At 44.0% G+C, this 27526-nt stretch overlaps 1 protein-coding gene across 1 annotated transcript; it reads left to right on the top strand.

Moving 5' to 3' along the window:
* The first annotated feature begins 4050 nt into the window (after positions 1-4050).
* LOC125640325 (cytochrome P450 2H2-like) lies at positions 4051-21670 on the top strand. Its single transcript, XM_048858793.2, has 9 exons — positions 4051-4609; positions 5913-6075; positions 7380-7529; positions 9910-10070; positions 12179-12355; positions 12735-12876; positions 13561-13748; positions 14966-15107; positions 20978-21670. Exons 1-9 carry the CDS (start codon positions 4430-4432, stop codon positions 21157-21159), a joined length of 1485 nt encoding a protein of 494 aa, XP_048714750.2. The 5' UTR covers positions 4051-4429; the 3' UTR covers positions 21160-21670.
* The last annotated feature ends 5856 nt before the right edge of the window (positions 21671-27526 follow it).

Raw genomic sequence — 27526 nt, 5'->3', positions numbered from 1 at the left:
CCATCCACTATGACCTGCACATTTCCCAGGGTCACTACCCTTGATATCAGCAGATCTTTGATTGCGTGGGCTTCTTGCATCACAGCAGCCCCCACAGTAGATTTGCCCACTCCAAATTGATTCCCAACTGACCGGTAGCTGTCTGGCGTTGCAAGCTTCCACAGGGCTATCGCCACTCGCTTCTCAACTGTGAGGGCTGCTCTCATCTTGGTATTCATGCGCCTCAGGGCAGGGGAAAGCAAGTCACAAAGTTCCATGAAAGTGCCCTTACGCATGCGAAAGTTTCGCAGCCGCTGGGAATCGTCCCAGACCTGCAACACTATGCGGTCCCACCAGTCTGTGCTTGTTTCCCGAGCCCAGAATCGGCGTTCCACCGCATGAACCTGCCCCATTAGCACCATGATGCATGCATTGGCAGGGCCCATGCTTTCAGAGAAATCTGTGTCCATGTCCTGATCACTCACGTGACCGCGCTGACGTCGCCTCCTCGCCTGGTATCGCTTTGCCAGGTTCTGGTACTGCATATACTGCTGGATAATGCGTGTGGTGTTTAATGTGCTCCTAATTGCCAAAGTGAGCTGAGCGGCCTCCATGCTTGCCTTGGTATGGCGTCCGCACAGAAAAAAGGCGCAGAACGATTGTCTGCCGTTGCTCTGACGCCGGGAGGGGCGACTGAGGACACGGCTTACAGGGTTGGCTTCAGGGAGCTAAAATCAACAAAGGGGGTGGCTTTACATCTAGGAGTATTTCAGGCAGAACTTCACGGAGGGTTCCAATAAGAAATGGTGCACCTAAGTTATCGTTCTTATTGGAACAAGAAGGTTAGCCTGGCCTCTGATTGATACATGGCTAGATTTACCTCGCTGCACCTTCTCTGTGAGTGACTGCAGTGTGACCTAGAAGAATGAGTCCCCTAGACAGGGGATGGGGGGAAGCAAATGAGTACAAAACAAATCTGGTCTATTTCTTGTTTTGATCCACTCCATCTATCTTTTACATCTTTGGCTGGCAGCAGACGGTGCAGAAGGACTGCATGCCATCCACATCTCATGGCTGCTCGGCAGAAGATGGTACAGTACGACTGCTAGCCATCCCCATCTCTTGCCTGCCTGGCAGAAGATGGTACAATACGACTGCTAGCAATCCTCATCTCTTGCCTGCCTGGCAGAAGATGGTACAGTACGACTGCTAGCAGTCCGTATCGCTCACCATAAGACGGTTCAATAGGACTGACTGCAGGACTAAAGAGAATGACCTGGTCAAGTCACTCCAAATTTAGTCCCTGCGCCCATGTCTGCCCAGGCGCTCCCAGCCGACGTGGCCAGGAGCACCTCGAACATGACGATGACAGCTACCAGTCGTACTGTACCGTCTGCTGCCACAAGGCAAGGGGTTGCTGCTACTGTGTAGCAATGCCGTACCGCGTCTGCCAGCACCCAGGAGACATAGGGTGACGGTTACCTGAGCGGGCTCCATGCTTGCCGTGGTATGGCGTCTGCACAGGTAACTCAGGAAAAAAGGCGCGAAACGATTGTCTGCCCTTGCTTTCACGGAGGGAGGGAGGGAACGGGGGGCCTGACGATATGTACCCAGAACCACCCGCGACAATGTTTTAGCCCCATCAGGCATTGGGATCTCAACCCAGAATTCCAATGGGCAGCGGAGACTGCGGGAACTGTGGGATAGCTACCCACAGTGCAACGCTCCGGAAGTCGACTCTAGCCTCGGTACTGTGGAAGCGCTCCGCCGAGTTAATGCACTTAATGCACTTAGAGCATTTTCTGTGGGGACACACACACTTGAATATATAAAACCGATTTCTAAAAAACCGACTTCTATAAATTCGACCTTATTCCGTAGTGTAGACATACCCTAAGCTATGTCTGAGCTACTGAAGTCCTCAAACCATGGTTTAAAGACTTCTGTGCAGAGAATCCTCCAGCAAGTGACCCGTGTCCCAAGCTGCAGAGGAAGGTGAACCCCCCCCCACCCCCGGGCCTCTGCCAATCTGCCCTGGAGGAAAATTTCTTCCTGACCCCAAATATGGCGATCAGCTAAACCCTGAGCATGTGGGCAAGACTCACCAGCCAGACACCCAGGAAAGAATTCTCTGTAGTAACTCAGATCCCATCCCATCTAGCATCCCGTCACAGGCCATTGGGCATATCTACCACTAATAGTTGAAGATCAGTTAATTATCAAAATTAGGCTATCCCATCATATCATCCCTTCCATAAACTTATCAAGCTTAGTCTTGAAGCCAGATATGTCTTTTGCCCCCACTGCTTCCCTTGGAAGGCTGTTCCAGAACTTCACTCTTCTGGTTAGAAACCTTTGTCTAATTTCAAGTCTAAACTTCTGATGGCCAGTTTATATCCATTTGCTCTTGTGTCCACATTGGTACTGAGCTTAAATAGTCCTTCTCCCTCTGTGGTATTTATTCCTCTGACATATTTATAAAGAGCAATCATATCTCCCCTCAGCCTTCTTTTGGTTAGGCTAAACAAGCCAAGCTCTTTGAGTCTCCTTTCATAAGACTGGTTTTCCATTCCTCGGATCATCCTAGTAGCCCTTCTCTGTACCTGTTCCAGTTTAAATTCATCTTTCTTAAACATGGGAGACCAGAACTGCACACAGTATTCCAGATGAGGTCTCACCAGTGCCTTGTATAATGGTACTAAAACCTCCTTATCTCGACAGGAAATATCTTGCCTGATGCATCCCAAGACTGCATTAGCTTTCTTCACGGCCATATCACATTCGCAGCTCATAGTCATCCTGTGGTCAACCAATACTCTGAGGTCCTTCTCCTCCTCTGTTACTTCCAAGTGGTGCGTCCCCAGTTTATAACAAAAATTCTTGTTATTAATTCCTAAATGCATGGCCTTGCACTTTTCACTATTAAATTTCATCCTGTTACTATTACTCCAGTTTACAAGGTCATCCAGATCTTCCTGGATGATATCCCGGTCCTTCTCTGTATTGGCAATACCTCCCAGCTTTGTGTCATCCACAAACTTTATTAGCACATTCCCGCTTTTTGTGCCAAGGTCAGTAATAAAGAGATTAAATAAGATCGGTCCCAAAACTGATCCCTGAGAACTCCACTAGTAACCTCCTTCCAGCCTGACAGTTCACCTTTCAGTGTGACCCGTTGTAGTCTCCCCTTTAACCAGTTCCTTATCCACCTTTCAATTTTCATATTGATCCCCATCTTTTCCAATTTAGCTAATAATTCCCCATGTGGAACCGTATCAAATGCCTTACTGAAATCGAGATAAATTAGATCCACTGCGTTTCCTTTGTCTAAAAAATCTGTTACCTTCTCAAAGAACCTTCTCAGGTTGGTTTGACACGATCTACCTTTTGTAAAACCATGTTGTATTTTGCCCCAATTACCATTGACCTCAATGTCCTTAACTACTTTCTCCTTCAAATTTTTTCCCAAGATCTTGCATACTACAGATGTCAAACTAACAGGCCTGTAGTTACTCGGATCACGTTTTTTTCCTTTCTTAAAAACAGGAATTATGTTAGCAATTCTCCAGTCATACGGTACAACCCCTGAGTTTACAGATTCATTAAAATTTTTTGCTAATGGGCTTGTAATTTCATGTGCCAGTTCCTTTAATATTCTTGGATGAAGATTATCTGCCCCCCCCCCCCCCCCCGATTTAGTCCCATTAAGCTGTTCAAGTTTGGCTTCTACCTCGGATGTGGTAATATCTACCTCCATATCCTCCTTCCCATTTGTCGTCCTACCATTATCCCTAAGCTCCTCATTAGCCTCATTAAAGACTGAGGCAAAGTATTTGTTTAGATTTGTTTAATGTTTCAGTTTGAAATAGAGAGTTGTACAGGTTGAATATAAGGGGGAGGGGAAGGGTCACATTTTTTAATGGTTAACCAGACGTTGTGAAATCTCCAAAAAGGTTCAGGATTCAGTTTGAATTTTTATCAAACATTCAGCTTGGTGTTTTTCTTAAGTGTCTGCTGCTCAGCAATCCATAGGCTAAATCCTGGAGAGCAACATGAAAAGGGATCATCATTGTATGTCTATAATGTTCCAGCTGGCACCAAGTTGATGAGGAACGTTTAACCCGATGGGTGCAGAGAGAGGATGATTTCATGATAGTTTGGGCAGTTTGACAGGGATTCAGTTTATAATTAATTTTCATGCTCTGTCAGTGAGTACACAAGGGCAAACAGAGATTATATACCAATAAAAGTTCAAAGGAATTCATTCCTAGTGTGATAGTTCCAGTCACCATTGTTAGTTCAGAGCTTATCTTGTTAACTCAGAGGAACTGAGAGCTCCGATTGGCTAATTGCTTGCACCCCCTTTTTGCTGTGTAGAATATAAAAACTGAGGAGTCTGAAATACAAAGTAAACCCCTGTTCAAACCCAGAATAATTGCTACACTCTGCAATGGAACCTCTGGGAGCAACAAGTGTTTTCCTGGTGATTTGTGTCTCTTGCCTTCTTTTCCTTTCGGCATGGAGAAAGGTGTCTGGAAGCGGGAAGCTGCCTCCTGGCCCTGTTGCTTTTCCCATCATAGGGAACACGCTGCAGCTAAATACGAAGAATTTACCCCAACATGTAGATGAGGTAAGGGTGTTTTCATGGTATCAGTTGCTGGGTTGTAGGTGGACATTAAACAGAGCCTGGCTCAAGCCTAGCCTGGCGGCAATTCCACATTAGCTCAAATTTCTGACTTCTTATTTCACAAAAGAATCAGTCTTGGAGGGTAGATGTAAATGGTTGGTGATAATATACTGCTTGTTTTAGAGGGGGTCTTATTCACAGTTAATCCAGAGTGCTCCCTGCAGCTGCACTGCAGTGAATACAAGTTATTACAGGGTGTGGAAAGTGGTCTAGTAGGTTATATAAAGAACTGGCAGTCAGGTGCCTTGGGTATTGTTCCTACCTCTGCTACAGACTCCAGGTGTGCTCTTGGGCATGTCACTTAACCCCTCTGTGCCTTAATTTTCCCATCTGTAAAATTGCTCTAATGATACTTGTCTGCATCACAAAATGATGGTAAGGCAGAAACTGCAGGTCAGCTTTGGAGAAATGACATTGTAGTGCTGCATGTTCTGACATTTTAGCCAGCTCTGCAAACACACCCTGGGATTGGAGAGACAGGTTTGATTCTTTCCTTCTGGCAAATCATCACAAATAATGAGGATTGTACAAGAAAAATTCTGCCCCCAGTTACAGCCGTTTACCCTCATTGTCTTCACATCATGCCCTGAGATACAGATGTGTTTGTCTGTTTATTTGCACAGATGTAATCAATTGGAAATTGGATAATAATTCTGTTGATGATATAAAAGGGGAAACAGAATCTCACTTCTGTCTGTCTTTGGCTCTGGAGGGCTGACAGAAGTAAAATGAAGGGAAACCTCTCTCTTGCTATTGTCAAATCAGCTGCCATGACTGAATAAATGTAAGCAGCGTTTCTGTGGAGTTAAAATTGTCATTTTAACATAGCACTCAAGATCACCATTGAAAGGCCCTATATTAATGCAGTCTGCTCTTATAATGAGATAATTGTATAACACGGACAGAATTATCCTGGGAGCACTCAGACACACACATCTATAAGGAAAAATGTTTAAAATATGAGGATAACAAAGTGAAGCACTGAAAAGTCAGGAAGTCCCAGATCCTCCAAGATATGTAGGTGCATAACTCTCATTGAAATCCTTGGAGTTAGGCTCCTAAATACCTTGGAGGATCTGGGCCGAAATGGCCAACTTTGGACGATGATCAGTAGTAAAACTTGCCTAGTATTAGTTCAGTGGCAAGAGAGCAATTCATCAGTTTATAATTTGATTTTCTCGAATTCTTATCCTAAATAAGTGGATCTAACTTAAAACTTATTGGTCTTTGTGCTAAATTTTTACAGCTCAGTGAAAAGTACGGCTCGATTTTCACAATATATTTAGGCTCAGAACGGGTTGTGGTGTTGTATGGATATGAGATTGTGAAGGAAGCTCTCGTCGGTCTTGGGGAGGAGTTCAGCGGAAGAGGAAGTATGCCATTATTTGAAAAAATGGCACAGGAACCAGGTACATTTCAAATAACTTCAGCATATAGAGCTGATGTTCTCTGTATGGGGAGAACACAACTGAGAACTGAAAAGCGGAAACAGCTGGAGTTTCAATGACGCAGTTGTAAATATTGGATAAATAGTCTTGGTTCCAGAGCTCATTCCCCATTGCACTACTGGTTCACTGACATGAATGGTTCCTAGCATCTCACTAAAGGTTTATGAGAGGTAACAAACAGCCAGGCCAATCTACCTTCCAAGGCCCAGAATACAGCCAGGAGAGCAGGGCTGGATTGGCAAAAAGGGTCAGAACAAACCATGAATTCCTGTCCCCTTCTTTACCTGTCCTCCCTAACTAGGTAGATTCCATGAGCGGAGAAGGATTATTTTTATCCTTTCATAATAAAAAGTGAGGGAATAATAAATATGGAAATTCCAAGATGTCCTTTTCAAGAAGTCTCTTATCTCATTTATTCATTAAGTGAAGAATAGTTATATTTCTATCACAGTGACTGTGAAAACAACCTTCAGCATAGTTACTTGACTACACAGGAAAAAAACTATGTGAAAGGAACATTATTAAGGTTGTAAAGTCAAGCTCTCCGAAATTAGGGAATGCTAAAATTAAGTTGTGTCTGTGTAGTTGCATGAGTTAATGGAGTAACTGATAGCAGTAGTAGGTTTTCATCTCACATGTGGACAGGCACAAAGTGCTGTGCGGCGCTGGTGCATTTCTCCGCAGGACAGAATCTTTGGAGATTTTAGCTGCTAAACTCTATTGTGTGAAAAGTGATTTTTTTCAAAGGCTTGTAATTTGGGCACATTCTGGGAAACCACTGAAAATGAAGTGACCTATAATGGCCAATTAACACCTCCGCAGTGGTAGGATGATGGAGGGTTAGTAGTCAGCAGGGTGTCTTATAAATCATTGCAATGGGCCATAAAAACAGCGTCTGTTAAGTGTGAACCTCTTTTGCAGTCTGTCCCACCTTGTTTTTAGCTTGGACACTCTAACTGCTGCAGACCTGAGGAAGAGCTCAGTGCAGCTCAAAAGCTTATCCTTCCACCAACACAGGTTGCTCCAATAGAAGATATGACCTCACCTACCTTGTCTCTCTGATATCCGGGGTTCCACATGGCAATAGCAATACTTCAATCAGTATTTGCAATGTAGCTGTAATGTGGTCTCCCTAGTAGAACACAGACACAATATCAGTTAAGTTGAAATGGAACCTTTGACTCACCAATGTTTGGGTATTTTTCAAAGAGGCAAACTGAGTCTGGCCCTCCCTCCTTTCATTCCTGTTTTCTTCCCATTTCCAGGTATTGTTTTCAGCAACGGGGAGCGGTGGAAGAAGCTCCGCCGATTTGCCCTCACTAACCTGAGAAATTTTGGGATGGGGAAGAAAAGCATTGAGGAGCGTATCCAGGAAGAAACCCGTTTTCTAGTGGAAAGGCTCAGAAACACAAATGGTGGGCATTGTTTCATGTCTGTTGGAAACTGAGGGAATCAAAGACTCTTGTCTTTCTGTTTTTCATGATGTTTAGTTCAAATGTCTTATAACTCAAGCCATTAACTGCACATATAACAACCCGTGTTAATGTAATGGGAAAGGATGTGTGAAACATTCCAGAGATGACCATTTCTGGCTGTTTTTTTCTTACATTTTCTCCCCTCTGATCTGTGATCAATAAGCAAATGGAAGATATTTGTCTAGAGTGTATAGACACTAACACAGTGAGCCATATTAGAGCGGGTTAGTTCCAGTGTGCTGGGTTAACAAGACACCCAGGCCTACAGTTTGCTTCTTCTCATTTTCTCTTGGCTAGATATCTGATACACATTTGGCACCTACATTCGATAGTGATAGGCTCCATCAGAATGTTTGAAATCACGGTGTACTTTTACAGTGCTTCATAACGGGCACTCATTGTCTCTTATGTTATTCCTCTTCATTCCTTGCGGAACATAGGGCCTTCCCCAGCACCTTCCATCTTTGCCAGTCTCCTACTGCAGTCTTAGCTTTTTCCAATGTCAATTTGCTAACTAACAATTCTGCTTATATTGTGCATTTCCATGTTATTCATGGTCTACTTATTGCCTCTTGCCATGGGAGTTCCAGTCCAATGCCTATCTTATTATATTATTCAAGTCTTTTGTCCATGTATGTTCTAGCCATCTGCATTCCAGAATTTCCTGTCCCATCAGTTTTTGTTTCATCTTTCTCCAGAGTTCTTCATTTGTGATTTTTCTTTCTACCCATCTGATATTGAGGATTTGTCTATGGCAGCTGTTTATAAGAACTTGGAGTATAGATATAAGGTCTCAATACGTTTCCAAGTTTCAGCACGATATCGTAAGACTGACTTTACAATGGTGCTAAATATTTGAAGTTTAGTTGGGAAGGTAAGATTTGTATTTCTCCAGATCGGATTTAGAGTTACAAGGGCATGTCTGGCTTTTGCTATTCTGGCTTTAATGTCTTTGTCTGTTCCACCTGTGGTATTTGAGATTCTGCTGAGATATGTGAAATATCAGAGCTCTTCTGCGTCAGTGCCAGTGACACTCCGAAATTATTACTTCTATTCCAGTAAGGTCGAGCGGTCCCAGCTGATATTGCGGCTCCTTTGCATATGGACTTTTGGAACAAATGGTTTGAGGCAATCTGTGTCCCAAGCAGTGTACATCTTAAATAGCCGTGAATGAAAACAGTGGAAGAAATGAATGACTTTCCCTGCTATTTTAGAGGTGGAGGACTCAGACCCATGCCAGTGTCTTAACCACAAGGTCACCCTGCCTCTTTGCAATATTTAATGCAACACTAAGGGCTAAACTGAAGTTGGCTCTGCCCATCTGGTGAATTGTGAGTGGGAGAGGAGAATGCACTGAGCCCCTTCCCCACCCCTGGTACCACATTAGTGCTGCTACTTGGGCACCTGAGCCAAGGGCAGCTGTTGCTGTTGGGAATGAGTCAAAGAGAATCGACGGGTGAGGGACACGAGTAGGGGTCTGGTGCATGAAGAAAATGCTGCTTCTGGATGTCCCCCATGAGCACTGTGGCCTCAAGTCAGAGGGGTGATCTCTTGCCCATGATTCCCAGGAATGTTGTGCTGGTCCCTCTGATGCTGCAGCCCCAGGTTAGCTCTCAGTTACCAGCCCCGTGTGTTCCTTGTGCTTTTGAGGAAGGAAGAACCTGAAATGGAAGCTAAGATGTCACTGGTGAGCCAGTGGGAAATTCAGCCTCCCCAGCTGTGTTAGCTGAGCTGTGGGGCCTGCTTAGTGCACACTGAGGGCAGAAAGCAGCCCCATCCCCTCTGCTGTTGTGCTGGGAGCCTTTATTCCTTCCCTAGCACAGCAATCGTGCGTTTACGCTGCACGGCCTGGCCTGGCAGTGCCAAGGGGAGATTGCTGCGCTCTGGGAGTTAGTGATGATGCTACAACAACACAAGCAATGGCTCAGGCAGAGCCCTCTGAGCAGGATCCTGTTGTGAACAGGTTGGGATCCTTTCTGTGAAATGGGTTCCAAGACAGACAGGCAGGTGTCACCCAGAGAGGCACTGATGGCCCTGGTCAGACCAGAGTGTGCCCGGCAGAGAGCAGCAGAGCAGACAGAGTGAAAACTGATTGCCAAGAAAAAAAAGTGGCACGTGTTTAATTTAGCATGTGAGAGGTAAGAGGGGGGATTGGGGCAGCCCTAACCCACCCTCCTCAGGGAATATTGCTGTCAGCCCCACCTTGAGTCCTGCCCTATGGTTGGAGATCCACAACATCCCAGTGTTCCTAGTGACTCTGGCACTGAGGGTCAAGACACTGAATTAAAACTGGCTCTTTTTGAGTTTTGTTTTGTTCCAGGGCGGCCCTTTGACCCCACCCTCTTCCTCACCCATGCCGTCTCCAACGTCATCTGCGCCATTGTCTTTGGGGACCGGTTTGACTATGAAGATAAGAAGTTTGTGACTTTAATAAATCTCATAGAGGAAAATGGCAAGCTCCAGCGCTCCCCCTGGACAGCGGTATGTTCAGGGGTTTATTCCATTCTTCTCCTTTGTACTGGGGGAGGGGACAGAGATTTCTTTCTTTAACTATTTATTTTCCTTAAACAATTGTTATTTCAGATTCCCATAATGGTCTCCTTCTCCTTGTTAGGCTTATGCTACTACCACGCTGACCCTACAGCTTCTATCTAAGGATTGTTTAAATTCCCCCACAAAAGACTTCGTTAGCTCAGAATTAAGTTTGCTTGAGGACATTCTCTATCTACACAATTGGTAAAAATCAAGGAAATCACCAGTAAAAACACTATATCAATATTAACATCAAAACATACCCTAGCAGATTTGCAACGTGATAGGTGAATGTGATCACATTCCTCATCTCCAAAGCAAACGTCCTTTCACTTCCAGTTCACAGCCAGCCACCAAACATGGTATTTTAAGTAAAATATAAAACAGATTTATTAATGACAGAAAGATAGATTTTAAGCGATAAGTGGTAGGCATAAAGGATAGAGATGGTTACCAAAAATATAAAAATAAGCGCACAATCTAAGTTCTAGAAACTAAACAGGAGTTGACTCAAGCAGGGTCTCACCCTGATAGATAGTCCAAGCAGGATACAGAACTTCAATACACAGGCTGGAATTCTCCTCTATCCCAGGACCACCCCCCCAGTTGTCTCGGATTGTCCTGGAGAGCTTCCCCGAGACCTTTGGTTGAGCAATCCCCCTGGAGTGGTCTTGTCCAATGGAGTCACGGGGTCCGGTAGTCCCTGTTGTGCGGTGCTTGCACAACTGTCCTTGAAGTGTAAATCCTTTGATTACAAGTCCCCTGCTTATTAGTGATCATTGAGTCCTCAAGTTCTCTGTCCTCAAGTACCCTCCTGTGAGTGGTTTGCTTTCTTTGTATGCCACTGGCAAATTTACAATATATTTCAGTAACAACCATAAAGCAAAATCTCATAACTTGATCCACACTAATGATATACACATTTGGACAGAACAATGTGTTTCAGCAGATCATGACTTTTCATATATCTTGCAGGGTATGCTTTGCATGAAACATATCATAATTATATGAGAGTGGTGAATATAGGGTTCCAGGGTGTTGCTTACAGGTACAGAGTGCCACAATGTCACTGCTGCATTTGTGAGGAATTTATGTATGTTGGGTACTCTGACTTATGTGACAAAGTTCCTCCTCTACCTTGGTGGGTCCTGCACTTATTGGCGGATTAGCTTGCCTCAGAGATTCACGGCAGCCCTCAGTTTGGCCACTTTCGTGGCTCAAATCTGCCGTTCACTCAGGTAAGCTCATCACTGGCCAGTATGGGGAAAAAGAGAAGAACAATCCCCCTCAGTCTCTGCTGATCCACCATGTAGGTCAGGGAACAGCCCAGAGACCTCCCCTCTGGTGAAACCCACAGTCCAGGTCAACTTCTCCTGTGTCTGATCAGGAGCTGGGAGGTTTCGGGGGAACCCGGGCCTGCCCTCTCCTCCAGGTTCCAGCCCAGGGCCCTGTGGATTGCAGCTGTCTAGAGTGCCTCCTGGAACAGCTGCATGACAGCTACAACTCCCTGGGCTACTTCCCCATGGCCTCCTCCCAACACCTTCATTATCCTCACCACAAGATCCTGGTGTCTGATAATGCTTGTACTCCTCAGTCCTCCAGCAACATATCCTCTCACTCCCAGCTCCTTATGCACCCCCCTCTTAACTGATGGGAGGTCCTTTTTAAACCTGATTTAATGTCCTGATTAGCCTGCCTGTCATAATTGAGTCTAGAAAGTTCTTAATTGACTCCAGGTGTCTTGATTAGCTTGCCTGTCTTAATTGGTTCTAGCAGGTTCCTGATTGTTCTAGGGCAGCCCCTGCTCTGGTCACTCAGGGAACAGAAAACTATTCATCCAGTGGCCAGTATATTTGTCTTCTACCAGACTCCTGTACTCCACTTGTCTGAGTCTGTCACACTTAGTATAGTTTGCAACGTTCTGTTGAATCCATTTTGATAAGAAGGTGCCAAAGAAACACTGAATTGTACAGCTGTAGTGAGTCATTTGCATGAACACTATGATTATCTGTTGTGTCCAGATAAATCCAGCTGTGTTTTTCTTTCATCCTTTACAGCTGTACAATTTTTTCCCGACTCTCATGGATTACATGCCTGGGCCTCACCACAGGCTATTTAAAAATGGTTTGGAGTTCAGAAAATTTGTTCTGGAGAGAGTGAATATGCACAAAGAGTCTCTGGATCCCAACTGTCCTCGAGACTTTATCGATGCTTTCTTCATCAAAGTGGAAGAGGTATGTGAGGGAAGTAGCCCTTCCTCTTTACTGTGGAGTGGATTATATGTATGATTGAGATTAATTTGTGAAGCAGTAACATAGTACATGGCTTTGGAGAAGACCTGAAGGGGACACATGGTCTCTGCCCAAGGAACATACATTATAATGGTCAAGCTCTGCTCTCTTCCTTCAAGTAAAGAAAAAAATCACCTTATTGGACAGAAAAGGCCAATGCACCGCAGTAATGATGCTGAAATCTCAAGTGCTGTCGGCCATTTGTGTGGGATTTTTATAATGATCAGAGGTGGGTCATCTGTTGGGTAGAAGAATATATATCTGAACATATCCTACAGTTTTACTGCCAAGAATCAAAGATCTTCACCAAATCTTTTTGTAGGAGCAAAAGAATGGCCAGTCAGACTTTAATGTGGGAAGTCTGGTACGAAGCACGGTAGAGTTATTTATTGCTGGAACGGGGACAACCAGCGTCACCATGAAATTTGGACTCCTGATTCTTCTGAAATACCCAGAAATAGAAGGTAACACCATTACAATGGGCATTACTTGTCCCTGTATTGATAGTCTAAGCAAAGGGTCCAAAGGCTGAATGGGCCGTTCTGATTGAATTCCTCTCTCAAATCCAGATCAGTGTTGAGGCTCCCATGCAGGGGGAAGGAATTAATGCCGTGGGAGCCTCCATTGTCACTGACTGCGTGGTGCCTGTTTTGTGAGTCACAGATACTTTCACACTCCAGGCATGTGAAATGGCAAAGTCATTGTGTCCTCAGATTTAATCAGCTTGTCGGTGTCAGGATTGTGTAAGGTTCTAAATCAGCGCTCTGCCGGTGCTAGAGACTACGCACAGAGCAGACAGGTGCAAGGTGAATTCCCACCTCATGGGCTTCCTCCATCTGCACAACCATGATTTGCCTTTGGTGGGGAAAGGTTTAGGACCAATCTCTTGCTGAGCAGTTGGTTATATGCACTTGTGGTAACATCCCATTAAGTCTAGTTTTTCTCATAACTGGGCATAAGTAAAATCACTGCGTTGGAATTATATTATTGCACTTTGTCATAGCTGCCATGGTCAGTAGCTTCTGTAGCACCAAATTGATCAGTTTTGTTATAATCCCAATGTGCATACAGTGTGACACAATGGTGCGCAAATCTCTGTGAATCCTGTTCTTTATCATTATTGTTAAACCGCATTAATCTGATGACAGAGAAAGTTCATGAAGAGATTGACAGCGTGATTGGCCGAAGCAAAAGCCCCTGCATGGCGGATCGAAGCCAGATGTCCTACACAGATGCTGTAGTACATGAAATCCAGAGATACATCAATCTTGTCCCATTAGGTTTGCCACATGCCGTGACTAGAGATGTTCATCTCAAACAGTATCTTATTCCCAAGGTCAGTTCTCAATGTGTCTGTGAAGGGTTGAGTTCTTTTACCTTTTTCTCCTTTTAATGTTGAGTTATTCACTATAGAAATGCTTCAACTAGATTTTGTGCGGTGGGGTTTTTTTTTTTGCTGATTTACCAATTATATACCAATTATTATTGAATCTCTCCAAGCCTCTGCATGAAGCAGACCAGCAGTTTGCAATCTGCAGGCTGGACTTTCATTCCTGGACATGGTTTCAGATCGTAGATGTGGAATAGGGAATAACTTTTTAGCAAGGGTACTCAGCTAAGATTTTCATATCAAACTAGTGTGTGCAAACATTCTTCTATTTTGAGGCCAAAGGGATTTTGTTTCTGGGGAAATTTCTTGGCACAGTTAGGTCACAAACAAAACAACATAGCAAATGCGAATGAGCAATGACTGAATAAGTTCAAAAAGTATTGGAGCCCTCCTCACCTTTGCTTAGTTCTGATCTGAATGCAAGTCAGTCAGTACAAATATGAAACAAAACAAAAACTATACTTCAAGATTAAGGCATTTTTAACAGTGAGTCAAGCTCACACAGTTAATTCTTGGTTTTTGTATATTAAATGTTGAAAAATAGACTTGGATTTATATTAAATAGACTAACAGGTTCTAAGGCTGGAAGGATCATTGTGATCGTTTAGTTTGATCTCCTATATAACACGGGTCATAGAACTTGTTCAAGAGCAGATCTTTTAGAAAAACATCCAATCTTGATTTTAAAAAATTGTCAGTGATGGAGAATCCATCACATCACTGGGTAAATTGTTCTGATGGGTAATTATTTCCCTCTTAACACAGGGGAAATTCACATAAAACAAAAGATAAACTAATCCGCCTTGCCTGACTTACCTATACTGCTTGCAATATTGGAGACTTGGGTTAGGATGGGTTGGAGAAGATGGATTTCTATCTGGCCTGTCTCAGTCCCAAGAGAGATCAACGATGTAAAAAAAGAGCACAAACAAAACCCTTCCCCCGCGCCCCCCCCCCCAAGATTTGAAAGTATCTTGTCTCCTTATTGGTCCTTTGGATCAGGTGCCAGCCAGGTTAACTGAGCTTCTTAACCCTTTACAGGTAAAAGGATGTTGCCTCTGGCCAGGAGGGATTTTATAGCACTGTATACAGAAAGGTGATTACCCTTCCCTTTATATTTATGACACCACTTTAACTCTTTTCTTCTGCATTTGCTAATTCAGGGCACCACGATATTTCCTTCACTGAAGTCAGTTCTGTATGACAGCAGGGAATTCCCAAACCCAGAGCAATTTAACCCGGGACATTTCTTGGATGAAAATGGTGCCTTTAAGAAGAGTGACTTCTTCATGCCTTTTTCTGCAGGTAAATTAAGCCATTTTTATTTCAGATCCCAGACTGTCTTCTGGCTTTGCCTTGAACTTCCTAGTGGCTCTCAGACTGTTTAGTGCATAGTGTTTTCAGGTGGCCCATGAAGCAGAGTCTCTCACGCTAGCAAAGCATCTATCAGTCTTTAAAGAGTGTCACTTCCTGTTTGTTGTCTGAAGTGAGTTTTTTTAACTAGATACACACTCCCCTCTCTTCGCTGGAAAGATATCCTCGAAATGCAGGGTTGGAAGTGACCTTGATAGGTCATCAAGTCCAGCCCCCTGCGCTGATGCAGGATCATGTAAATCTAGACCATCCCTGACAGGTGTTTGTCCAGCCTGTTCTTAAAATCCTCCAACAATGGGGATTTCACAACTTCCCTTGGAAGCCTGTTCCAGAGTTTAACTACCATTAGAGTTAGAAAGTTTTTGCTAATATGCAACCTAAATCTCCCTTGCTGCAGATTAAGCCCATTACTTGTCCTACCTTCAGTGGACAGGGAGAACAACTGATTCCTATCCTCTTTATAACAGCCATTAACATTTTTGAAGACTATCAGGTCCTGCCTCAATCATCTTTCTCAAAACTAAACATGCCCAGTTTTGTTAACCATTTCTCAGCAGTCAGGTTTTCTAAACCTTTGATCATTTTTGTTGCTCTCCTCAGGACACACTCTAATTTATCCATGTTTCCTAAACTGTGGATCCCAGAATTGGAGAGGGTACTCCAGCTGAGACCTCACTGGTGCTGAGCAGTATGGGATAATCACTTTGCGTGTCTTTTATATATGACACTCTTGTTAATACACCCCAGAATGCTATTAGCCTTTTTTGCAACTGCATCAAATGGTTGATTTATATTGAATTTGTGATCCCCTATAACCTCCCTGGATCATTTTCATCAGTTCTACTGCTTAGCCAATTATTCCCTATTGTATAGTTGTGAATTATAATTGTGCAAACATAAGCATACTCTCCACTCCATTATCCAAGTCATTAATCAAAATATTGACTAGTATAGGACACAGGAAAGGCCCTTCCGGGACCCCATTTTATACACCCTCACAGTATGAAAGCAAATCATTGATAGCTACTCTCTGAGTATGGTTTTTTCAACCAGTTCTGAACCAGTAATTTATCTAGACCACATTTCCCATGCTCGCTTATGAGAATGTCATGCAGGTCTGTGCCAAAAGTCTTATTAAAACAAAAATATATCACATCTACTGCTCCCCCTCTGTTTTCTAGGCCAGTAATCCTGTTAAAGGAGAAAATCAGGATGGTTTGGCATGATTTACTCTTGACAAATCCATGCTGGCTATTCCTCATAACCCTATTATCTTCTAGGAACTTACCAATTGATTGTTTAAAAATTTGTTCCAGTATCTTTCCAGGCTGACTGGTCAACAATTCCCCAGGTCCTCTTTGTTCCCCTTGTTAAAGCTGGGTACCATGTTTTTCCATCTGCAGTCTTCTGGGACCTCACCCATCCTCCATGAGCTAACAGTTCTGAGATTGCTTCACCTAGTTCCTTAAGTTCATTGGGCCTTGCTGACTTGACTACATCTAACTTATCTGAATATTCTTTAACTTGTTCTCCCCCTATTTTGGAGTGTGTTTCTTTCCCCTTGTTGACAGGTTTCGGAGTAGCAGCCGTGTTAGTCTGTATTCGCAAAAAGAAAAGGAGTACTTGTGGCACCTTAGAGACTAAGCATAAGCTTTCGTGAGCTACAGCTCACTTCATCGGAATGCATGTAGCTCATGAAAGCTTATGCTCAAATAAACTTGTTAGTCTCTAAGGTGGCACAAGTACTCCTTTTCTTTTTCCCCTTGTTGTTAATATTAATTGTGTTGGGTATGTGGTCACCTTTCACCTTTCCAGTTAAGACTGAAGCAGAAGGTTCATTAAATACCTCAGCCTTCTTGATGTCATCAAGGGGCTACTTAACCTCTCTACTTGAATCTAAGCTACTTAGCCTCCCTGCCACTCTGTTAACTGTGCCTTTCAGCCTTCTTCCTCCATCCTGCTACTCAGGACACCCACATCTCTCTATTTGTTACTTCTCCCCTTCTACTCAGTCACCACCATGTCACTCCCCCAGAAAACTGTTTAGCTCATTTGGGAAATGGATAATCTATTCCTCAAACCCCACATCTTCCTACCCTTCACCCCCAACTGCCTTTAAAATGGCAATATAAAGAACTCAATTCTTCAAATAATCTGTGAGTGGCTTTTTAAACCCCCGTAAACTTTCTTCCCTCTCTGAACTCTGAGAGACAGCCATTATCCTCCATGCACTTACCTTGAATTACTCTGTGCATCTAGACAGGTTTCAGAGTAACAGCCGTGTTAGTCTGTATTCGCAAAAAGAAAAGGAGTACTTGTGGCACCTTAGAGACTAACCAATTTATTTGAGCATGAGCTTTCGTGAGCTACAGCTCACTTCATCGGATGCATACCGTGGAAACTGCAGCAGACTTTATATACACACAGAGAATATGAAACAATACCTCCTCCCACCCCACTGTCCTGCTGGTAATAGCTTATCTAAAGTGATCATCAGGTTGGGCCATTTCCAGCACAAATCCAGGTTTTCTCACCCTCCACCCCCCCACACAAATTCACTCTCCTGCTGGTGATAGCCCATCCAAAGTGACAACTCTTTACACAATGTGCATGATAATCAAGTTGGGCCATTTCCTGCACAAATCCAGGTTCTCTCACCCCCTCACCCCGCTCCCAAAAACCACATACACAAACTCACTATCCTGCTGGTAATAGCTCATCCAAAGTGACCACTCTCCCTACAATGTGCATGATAATCAAGGTGGGCCATTTCCAGCACAAATCCAGGTTTTCTCACACCCCCCCCACCCCCATACACACACAAACTCACTCTCCTGCTGGTAATAGCTCATCCAAACTGACCACTCTCCAAGTTCAAATCCAAGTTAAACCAGAACATCTGGGGGGGGGGGTAAGAAAAAAAAAGGGGAAATAGGCTACCTTGCATAATGACTTAGCCACTCCCAGTCTCTATTTAAGCCTAAATTAATAGTATCCAATTTGCAAATGAATTCCAATTCAGCAGTTTCTCGCTGGAGTCTGGATTTGAAGTTTTTTTGTTTTAAGATAGCGACCTTCATGTCTGTGATTGCGTGACCAGAGAGATTGAAGTGTTCTCCGACTGGTTTATGAATGTTATAATTCTTGACATCTGATTTGTGTCCATTTATTCTTTTACGTAGAGACTGTCCAGTTTGACCAATGTACATGGCAGAGGGGCATTGCTGGCACATGATGGCATATATCACATTGGTGGATGTGCAGGTGAACGAGCCTCTGATAGTGTGGCTGATGTTATTAGGCCCTGTGATGGTGTCCCCTGAATAGATATGTGGGCACAATTGGCAACGGGCTTTGTTGCAAGGATAAGTTCCTGGGTTAGTGGTTCTGTTGTGTGGTATGTGGTTGTTGGTGAGTATTTGCTTCAGGTTGCGGGGCTGTCTGTAGGCAAGGACTGGCCTGTCTCCCAAGATTTGTGAGAGTGTTGGTTCATCCTTTAGGATAGGTTGTAGATCCTTAATAATGCGTTGGAGGGGTTTTAGTTGGGGGCTGAAGGTGACGGCTAGTGGCGTTCTGTTATTTTCTTTGTTAGGCCTGTCCTGTAGTAGGTAACTTCTGGGAACTCTTCTGGCTCTATCAATCTGTTTCTGTACTTCCGCAGGTGGGTATTGTAGTTGTAAGAAAGCTTGACAGAGATCTTGTAGGTGTTTGTCTCTGTCTGAGGGGTTGGAGCAAATGCGGTTGTACCGCAGAGCTTGGCTGTAGACGATGGATCGTGTGGTGTGGTCAGGGTGAAAGCTGGAGGCATGCAGGTAGGAATAGCGGTCAGTAGGTTTCCGGTATAGGGTGGTGTTTATGTGACCATTGTTTATAGCACTGTAGTGTCCAGGAAGTGGATCTCTTGTGTGGACTGGACCAGGCTGAGGTTGGTGGTGGGATGGAAATTGTTGAAATCATGGTGGAATTCCTCAAGGGCTTCTTTTCCATGGGTCCAGATGATGAAGATGTCATCAATATAGCACAAGTAGAGTAGGGGCTTTAGGGGACGAGAGCTGAGGAAGCGTTGTTCTAAATCAGCCATAAAAATGTTGGCATACTGTGGGGCCATGCGGGTACCCATAGCAGTGCCGCTGATCTGAAGGTATACATTGTCCCCAAATGTGAAATAGTTATGGGTAAGGACAAAGTCACAAAGTTCAGCCACCAGGTTAGCCGTGACATTATCGGGGATAGTGTTCCTGACGGCTTGTAGTCCATCTTTGTGTGGAATGTTGGTGTAGAGGGCTTCTACATCCATAGTGGCCAGGATGGTGTTATCAGGAAGATCACCGATGGATTGAAGTTTCCTCAGGAAGTCAGTGGTGTCTCGAAGGTAGCTGGGAGTGCTGGTAGCATAGGGCCTGAGGAGGGAGTCTACATAGCCAGACAATCCTGCTGTCAGGGTGCCAATGCCTGAGATGATGGGGCGCCCAGGATTTCCAGGTTTATGGATCTTGGGTAGTAGATAGAATATCCCAGGTCGGGGTTCCAGGGGTGTGTCTGTGCGGATTTGATCTTGTGCTTTTTCAGGAAGTTTCTTGAGCAAATGCTGTAGTTGCTTTTGGTAACTCTCAGTGGGATCATAGGGTAATGGCTTGTAGAAACTCGTGTTGGAGAGCTGCCGAGCAGTCTCTTGTTCATATTCCGACCTATTCATGATGACAACAGCACCTCCTTTGTCAGCCTTTTTGATTATGATGTCAGAGTTGTTTCTGAGGCTGTGGATGGCATTTCGTTCCGCATGGCTGAGGTTATGGGGCAAGTGATGCTGCTTTTCCACAATTTCAGCCCGTGCACGTCGGCGGAAGCACTCTATGTAGAAGTCCAGTCTGCTGTTTCGACCTTCAGGAGGAGTCCACCTAGAATCCCTCTTTCTGTAGTGTTGGTAGGGAGACCTCTGTGGATTAGTATGTTGTTCAGAGGTATTTTGGAAATATTCCTTGAGTCGGAGACGTCGAAAATAGGATTCTAGGTCACCACAGAACTGTATCATGTTCGTGGGGGTGGAGGGGCAGAAGGAGAAGCCCCGAGATAGAACAGCTGCTTCTGCTGGGCTGAGAGTATAGTTGGATAGGTTAACAATATTGCTAGGTGGGTTGAGGGAACCATTGCTGTGGCCCCTTGTAGCATGTAGTAGTTTAGAAAGTTTAGTGTCCTTTTTCTTTTGTAGAGAAGCAAAGTGTGCGTTGTAAATGGCTTGTCTAGTTTTAGTAAAATCCAGCCACGAGGAAGTTTGTGTGGAAGGTTGGTTTTTTATGAGAGTATCCATTTTTGAGAGCTCATTCTTAATCTTTCCCTGTTTGCTGTAGAGGATGTTGATCAGGTGATTCCGCAGTTTCTTTGAGAGCGTGTGGCACAAGCTGTCAGCATAGTCTGTGTGGTATGTAGATTGTAATGGAGAGTGAATTTGTGTGGGGGGGTGGAGGGTGAGAAAACCTGGATTTGTGCTGGAAATGGCCCAACCTGATGATCACTTTAGATAAGCTATTACCAGCAGGACAGTGAGGTGGGAGGAGGTATTGTTTCATATTCTCTGTGTGTATATAAAGTCTGCTGCAGTTTCCACGGTATGCATCCGATGAAGTGAGCTGTAGCTCACGAAAGCTCATGCTCAAATAAATTGGTTAGTCTCTAAGGTGCCACAAGTACTCCTTTTCTCTGTGCATCTAATTACTGAGATTTTGCTTCCATAATAACCATATTTAAAATGTGCTGCAAAGAAAGATCTCCAGCATCAATTCAAAATTCCTTTTTCACTGCAGGGAAGCGGATTTGCGTGGGAGAGAGTCTGGCTCGGATGGAGCTATTTTTGCTACTGACAACGATTTTGCAGAACTTTACCTTGAAACCTGTTGTTGATCCCAAAGACATTGATATAACGCCAGTAACGACTTTTGTGTCAAATGCACCAAAATCATACCAGCTCTGTGTTCTTCCTCGATAAAGGTTACCTCAATATCCCCAGACCTGTGCATGCATTTGATTGTCTTTGATTCTGGACTCATTTACACAGTGACAGAAATGAACTCATTGTCTTGAAACAGATAAGTTACTAGTTTTTTATGTAACTTGGATTTAACAATATTAAGTATAATATAAAAAATTAACCATACAATTGATGGTCAAAAAGCCATGTACAATAATCGTGTAGTGTTCTCAGACAGGCTCAGGTGTGACAAGAAGCTGGGTATGTGTTGGGTTCATTTGTGGTGACAACTATGGAACTTCTTTAGGCAGCTGTAAGGCTACTTTATTGACAACGAGTTAGTAACAGTGTCCAGCCCTTGTTCTCTGACCAGCCAATGAGAATAAATTGTGATGATGTGATACTTTGGCTTGGTATTCTACTTTGATAGGCAGAGTTTCTGTGGCTTCAGACTGAACTAGAGTTTTCCCTCCCCTGCTTGTCCATGGAACTTAAACTAAGCACAGTGTTAATAAATACATAATACATATTTATGTAGTTTTATTATATGTGTGTGTATATATATATATATATATATATATTTTCCAGGGCTGAGACTGAGCTTCACCAAGTAGTCACTGAACCAACAAGACATGATGCCATTTTAGGTTTGGTATTGGTGAGTAGTGAGGACCTCATAGAAGAACTGGTTATAGGAGACAGCCTTGTTTTGAGTGATCATGAGGTAATTCAGTTTAAACTAAATGGGCAGAAAAACAAAAATAGATTGTAACTAGGGCCCTTTATTTCAAAAGAGCTTACTTAAAAAATTAGGCAATTAGTTAGGGAAGTGGATTGGACTGAAGAACTCAAGGATCTGAATTTGGAGGAGTCTTGGAGTTAAACTTTGACTTAAAGTATCTGAAGCCTGCATCCCAAGCAAGGGGAAAACATTCATAGGGAAGGGCTCCAGACCAAGCTGGATGAGCAAGCATCTCAAACAGGTGATTAAGAGAAATCAGAAAGCCTACAAGGAATGGAAGATAAGAACGATCGGCAAGGAAAGCTACCTCTTGGAGGTCAGAAAGTGTAGAGATAAAGTGACAACTGCCAAAAGCTGAGCAGAGTTGTAGCTTGCAAAGGAAATTAAGAAAAATTGTAAAAGATTCTATAGTAATATAAATAATTAGAAAACAAGGAAAGAAGAGGGGGAACCGCTGAACATTGAGAATGGGGTGGAGACCGAAGATAATCTAGGCATGGCATAGCACCTAAACAAATACTTTGCCTTGGGTATTAATAAGGTTAATGAAGAGTTTAGGTAATGGGGAGGATAATAGGAACGAGGATATGGAAGTAGAAATTACCACGTCCAAGGTGAACGTCAAACTCAAACAGTTTACTGAAACTAAATCAGGCAGCCCAGATAATCTCCATCCAAGAATATTAAAAGAACTGGCTCATGAAATTGAAAGCCCAATAGCAAGGATTTTTAATGAAACTGTAAACTTGGGGATCATACCCTATGACTGGAGAATTGCTAATATGGTACCTATTTTTAAGAAAGGGGGAAGAAAATGATTCGGGAAGCTAGAGGCCTATTACTTTGATCTCAGTTGTATGCAAGGTCTTGGAACAAATTTTGAAAGAGAAAGTAGTTAAGGACTAAATGGTAATTGGGATAAAATACAACATGGTTTTACCAAAGGTAGATGATGCCATACAAACCTGATCTCCTTCTTTGAGAAGATAAATTATTTTTTTAGACAAAGGAAATACTGTAGATCTAATCAACCTGGATTTCAGTAAGGCATTTGCTACAGTTCCACATGGGAAATTTTTAGTTAAATTGGAAAAGATGGGGATTAATATGAGACATGAACGTGGATAAGGAACTGGTTAAAAGGGAGACGACAATGGGTCATACCAAAAGATGAAATGTCAGGCTGGAGTAGGATGATCAAGGGATGAGATGATCAAGGGCTGACAAATCCCTGAATAACAGGATTATCCCTATAAAATCGGGACATCTGGTCACCCTAGACTGGAGGGAGCTTACTAGTGGAGTTCCTCAGGGATCGGTCTTGGGGCAAATCTTAGTTAACATTTTTATTAATGACCTTGGCACAAAAAATGGGAGTGCGCTAATAAAATCTGCAGATGACACAAAGTTGGGAGGTATTGCCAGTACAGAGGAGGACCGAAATACCATACAAGAAGATCTGGATGACTTGGAAACTGAAGTAAAAAAATGGGATGAAATTTAATGGTGCAATGTGCTAGGTCATGAGTTCAGGGACTAACAACAAGAGTTTTTGCTATAAGCTGGGGATTTATCAGTTGGAAGTGACAGAGGAGGAGAAAGACCTGGGTGTATTGGTTGATCGCAGGATGACTATGAACCGCCAGTGTGATGTGGCCATGAAAAAAGTGAAAGCAGTCCTAGGATGCATCAGGCAAGGTATTTCCAGTAGAGGGAGGGAAGTGTTAGTACCATTATACAAAGCACTGGTGGGACCTCTTCTGGAATACTGTGTGCAGTTCTGGTCTCCCATGTTTAAGAAAGATGAATTCAAACTGGAACAGGTGCAGAGAAGGGCTACTAGGACAATCAGAGGAATGGAAAACCTACTTTATGAGAGGAGACTCAAAGAGCTTGACTTGTTTAGCCTAACTAAAAGAAGGCTGAGGGGAGATATGATTACTCTCTATAAATACCTGACAGGCATAGATACCAGGGAGGGAGAGGAGTTACTTAAGTTAAGCACCAGTGTGGACACCGGAAAAAATGGCTATAAACTGGCCATCACCAAATTTAGGCTTGAAAGTAGACAAAGGTTTCTAACCCTCAGAGGAGTGAAGTTCTGGAAAAGTCTTCCAAGGGGAGCAGTGGGGGCAAAAAATCTAACTGGCTTCAAGACCAAACTTGCTAAATTTATTGGAGGAGATGGTCCGATGGGACTGCTACAGTGGCACGTAGCCAATTTGTGACTGCTAGTAGCAAATATCTCCAACAGATAGTGATGTGGAGGGCTCTGAGTTACTACAGAGAATTCTTTCCCATGTGTCTGGCTGCTGGGTCTTGCCCATATGCTCAGGGTCTAACTGATCGCCATATTTGGATTCGGGAAGAACCGCCCCCCCCCCCGCCCGGGTCAGATTGGGAAAGACCATGGGGTTTTTTTGCTTTCCTCTGCAGCATGGGACATGGATCACTTGCAGGTTTAAACTGGTATAGATGGAATATTTGCTGTAATTCGAAGTCTTTAGATCATGATTTGAGGACTTCAGTAACTCAGCCAGTGGTTAGGGGGTCTATTACAGGAGTGGGTGGGTGAAGTTCTGTGGCCTGCAATGTGCAGGAAGTCTGACTAGGTGATCATGATGGTCCATTTTGACCTTTGAGTCTATGAGTCTTTGAAAAAGCAAGCTAAAATGTCTGATCATGTATCATCAGCCTGTTAAGTTACCCTGTGCTTAGTGACCCTTACACCAAGGAGCCTGGTATATACATCACCTTTAGGAGATAGGTTAGAACATCCCCTCCTATGTGCTTCCTTGTCCTCTGCCCACCTCCTCTTTTCCTCTCCTCTTCCCATCTCTTGGCATCATGCCAGCCACTCTGCTGCCCCTGTGCCTGGAGGGACTGTCTTCATTCACCAAGTGCCCTCTCTGCTCCAGCAAATCCCACCTTGAAACCCAACCCTCCTCTCTGCTTTGGGTCAGCAATGATCCCCCTCCCCCTCCTCCAAGGTTAGTGCAGCTGCTTGTGTGACACGTCACACTGATGACACAAGGTCCCCCAGACAGTGGGAGCAACAGTTAGGAGGTGGGACTTCCAGGATCCTTCTTCCCTTAAAATCTGAGTCTGCCCATTCCCCTACTCTGGCTAATTCCTGCTGTCAGTGAGAGTCTGGGGTGTTCTTATTTCCTCCAGGGGGTTGCTGGTTCCCAGAAGGATAGGGTTGTGCACCCACATGGGTGCATGTGTACACATAAGTAGGAAGTTTAAAAAAGAAAGCAGGGGTCGCCAAGCCTCATTGACTATTGGCATGTGGCATTGTATGATTGTAATACAATCTTAATTGCTCTTGTTCTTTCATTTTTCCACAATAAGAGACTGTTCTTGGCTGAATGTTATAAACATTCTAATATCTACAACTCTGTAATGAAGCTTATTTTATTAGAGGAGAGCTGTAGATCCATTGCTGTAGCATTATTAACTTTGTTTATGGTATAGTGGAACCACAGCATTAAATTCACTGTCGCTAGAGCTGGCCAGGAAAGTGAATTTCACTTCCTGGAAAAAGTTCAAGGCTTTGGGAAACTTTTTCATCATGAATTAAGACAAAAAGCCAAAAGCTCAGCAATGTTGCTGGAAGTGAAATGACACAATATTTTGTTCTGGAAACACCACAACATTCCTGCATTAGGCATGTTTGGGTGTTTCCAAAGCAAAAGAAGAGTCTGGAAGCCCTGGGAACTCCGACTGTGCAACAGCCTGCCAGAATTATTGCTGATGAGCTAGCAGCCCAACTTTCTGCCAGGTGGGGTGCTGAGGAGCCAGCGATACTGGGGGCCCAGGCTACAGAGGAATCTGGGAGTCCAGGAAGCCGCAGCAGATCCCCAGGCAGATACATTGAAATCAACATGTTCCTGTGAAGTGCTTCACTTTGAATGGATGAGACACTGGGTGGTATTTGGAGCAGGGAACATCCAATATAAAAAGGGGTAACTCATGCAGTTTACTCTGGGCCAGATTCTTATAGGCTTCCTCATGTTGAGTAGGCCTTAAATAACAGTCAGGGATTGTGGTAGGCACCAGCAGTAAGAGTCTCTGTGGGCAGAACATCCAGTGTTGATTGAGCCCGTAGGACTTTCAGGCTGATGTGGGTGGCGGTGTGGACACAGAAGCCACTCAGCAGTCAGCAGATCTGGGTTACAGACCCAGGGATCCTCACACCTAGATCCCCGGAAGTCTGTTTCCTGGAAGGTCACCAGGCAGATATATGGAAATCAACATGTTCCTGTGAAACGCTTTACTTTCTATGAATTGGCATTTTCTGCTGCCTCTCACCTCCTGCAGGACCTCAGAACAAGTGTGTGTGTTCTGGATGTGTAATGCAACCCCTCCTCCTTTGTTCCATGCCTGTCCTTCCTTGACAAGCCACACCCCTCTGCATCAATGTTCCTGTCATGAGATTTATGCCATCAAGTCTCAGTGATGCCAGTTAAGCCATTACTTTGTTTTTGTACTAACACTTCCAGTTCTTCCTTTCATTCCAAGTTCTCCGGGCATTTGTGTGTAGACCATTGCTAGTTTGTGCCAAGTGACTGAGCAGGGAACTCCTTGAGAGACTCCTAAAGGTTCCTACATATTTCACTGTGACCCTCTGGGAGCCGTGCAAAGAGTGCAGCATTGAAGAGACTCTCCTGCTCTAACAAAGGGTTTCTGTTCTCCTAGATAGTCAGCCAGTGAGGTGAGTTTGCAGAATGTGGAAGAGCTGTTTGGTGATGGGTTGGAGGATTCACCATGTAGGTGGCAGCAGCTGCAGTGCCTGGTGTCCCCAAGGGCCAAGCCTCCACTCCTGACAGTCCAAGCTAATCTCCTACTGTTCTCAGGGGGCTTTGGCTTTAGCTGCTGGGTCTGCGTGCCTCGACAGAGGACTCGGGTATTTCTGTCAGGCTGCTCAATGGCAAATGCAGCCATCCAAAGAAGTGAAGAATGGAAGTGAAAGAGCAAAGTTGGACCATCTGCTGAACTGCTGCAATCAAGTGAGCAGAGCTGGGGAGAGAAGAGGGAGAATTCAAAGATGGCTGGTGGCAGTAGGGAGGAAAAGCAGTTTGGGAGCCAGGGAAGTAGAAATAAATATTAAATGATGAATACTGCAGGCTTTGTCGTGTGAGTGTGGTGAAGGGTTTAAAATGGGTCTCTTTACAGTCATACTAAACTTTAAAATAGCTGTGTATGATGAAAGGGCAGGACTATAAAGGTAAAAGGTCACTCTAGGAGCTTGAAATCTGAGATTCTTTTGCTATTGCATGCTTCTACCAGCTGATCTCAACCCAACAAATCCCTGAGGTGGTAGCAGTAGTGAGCTCTGGTCCTCTTTTTCTGGACTAGCCACCAGAAATACATACATGTACAATATATGTGGCCAAGGAAATACAGAGGCATAGGGGTCACTTGCAGAGTTGCCTGTTAATGCGACTCTTGTGGGGGAGCACAGCAGGGTACTGTGCACTAGACAGGAGACACACATCTCCAAGCCTGCACATCGTGAGGATCCAGAGTCCTCTCTGCAGATCCCAGAGTCCTAAGGAGCCAGATGGAATCTGGCCTCTCTCCCCTCAACTCAGCAGTCCAGAAGAAGCTGTTTGCAGACATGTCACGTGTTCTCTCCTG

Source organism: Caretta caretta, chromosome 7 (genome assembly GCF_965140235.1).
Source record: "Caretta caretta isolate rCarCar2 chromosome 7, rCarCar1.hap1, whole genome shotgun sequence".
Classification (NCBI taxonomy): Eukaryota; Metazoa; Chordata; order Testudines; family Cheloniidae; genus Caretta; species Caretta caretta.
The sequence above is the reverse complement of the archived record's forward strand: the minus strand, read 5'-3'. Positions and strand labels throughout refer to the sequence as shown.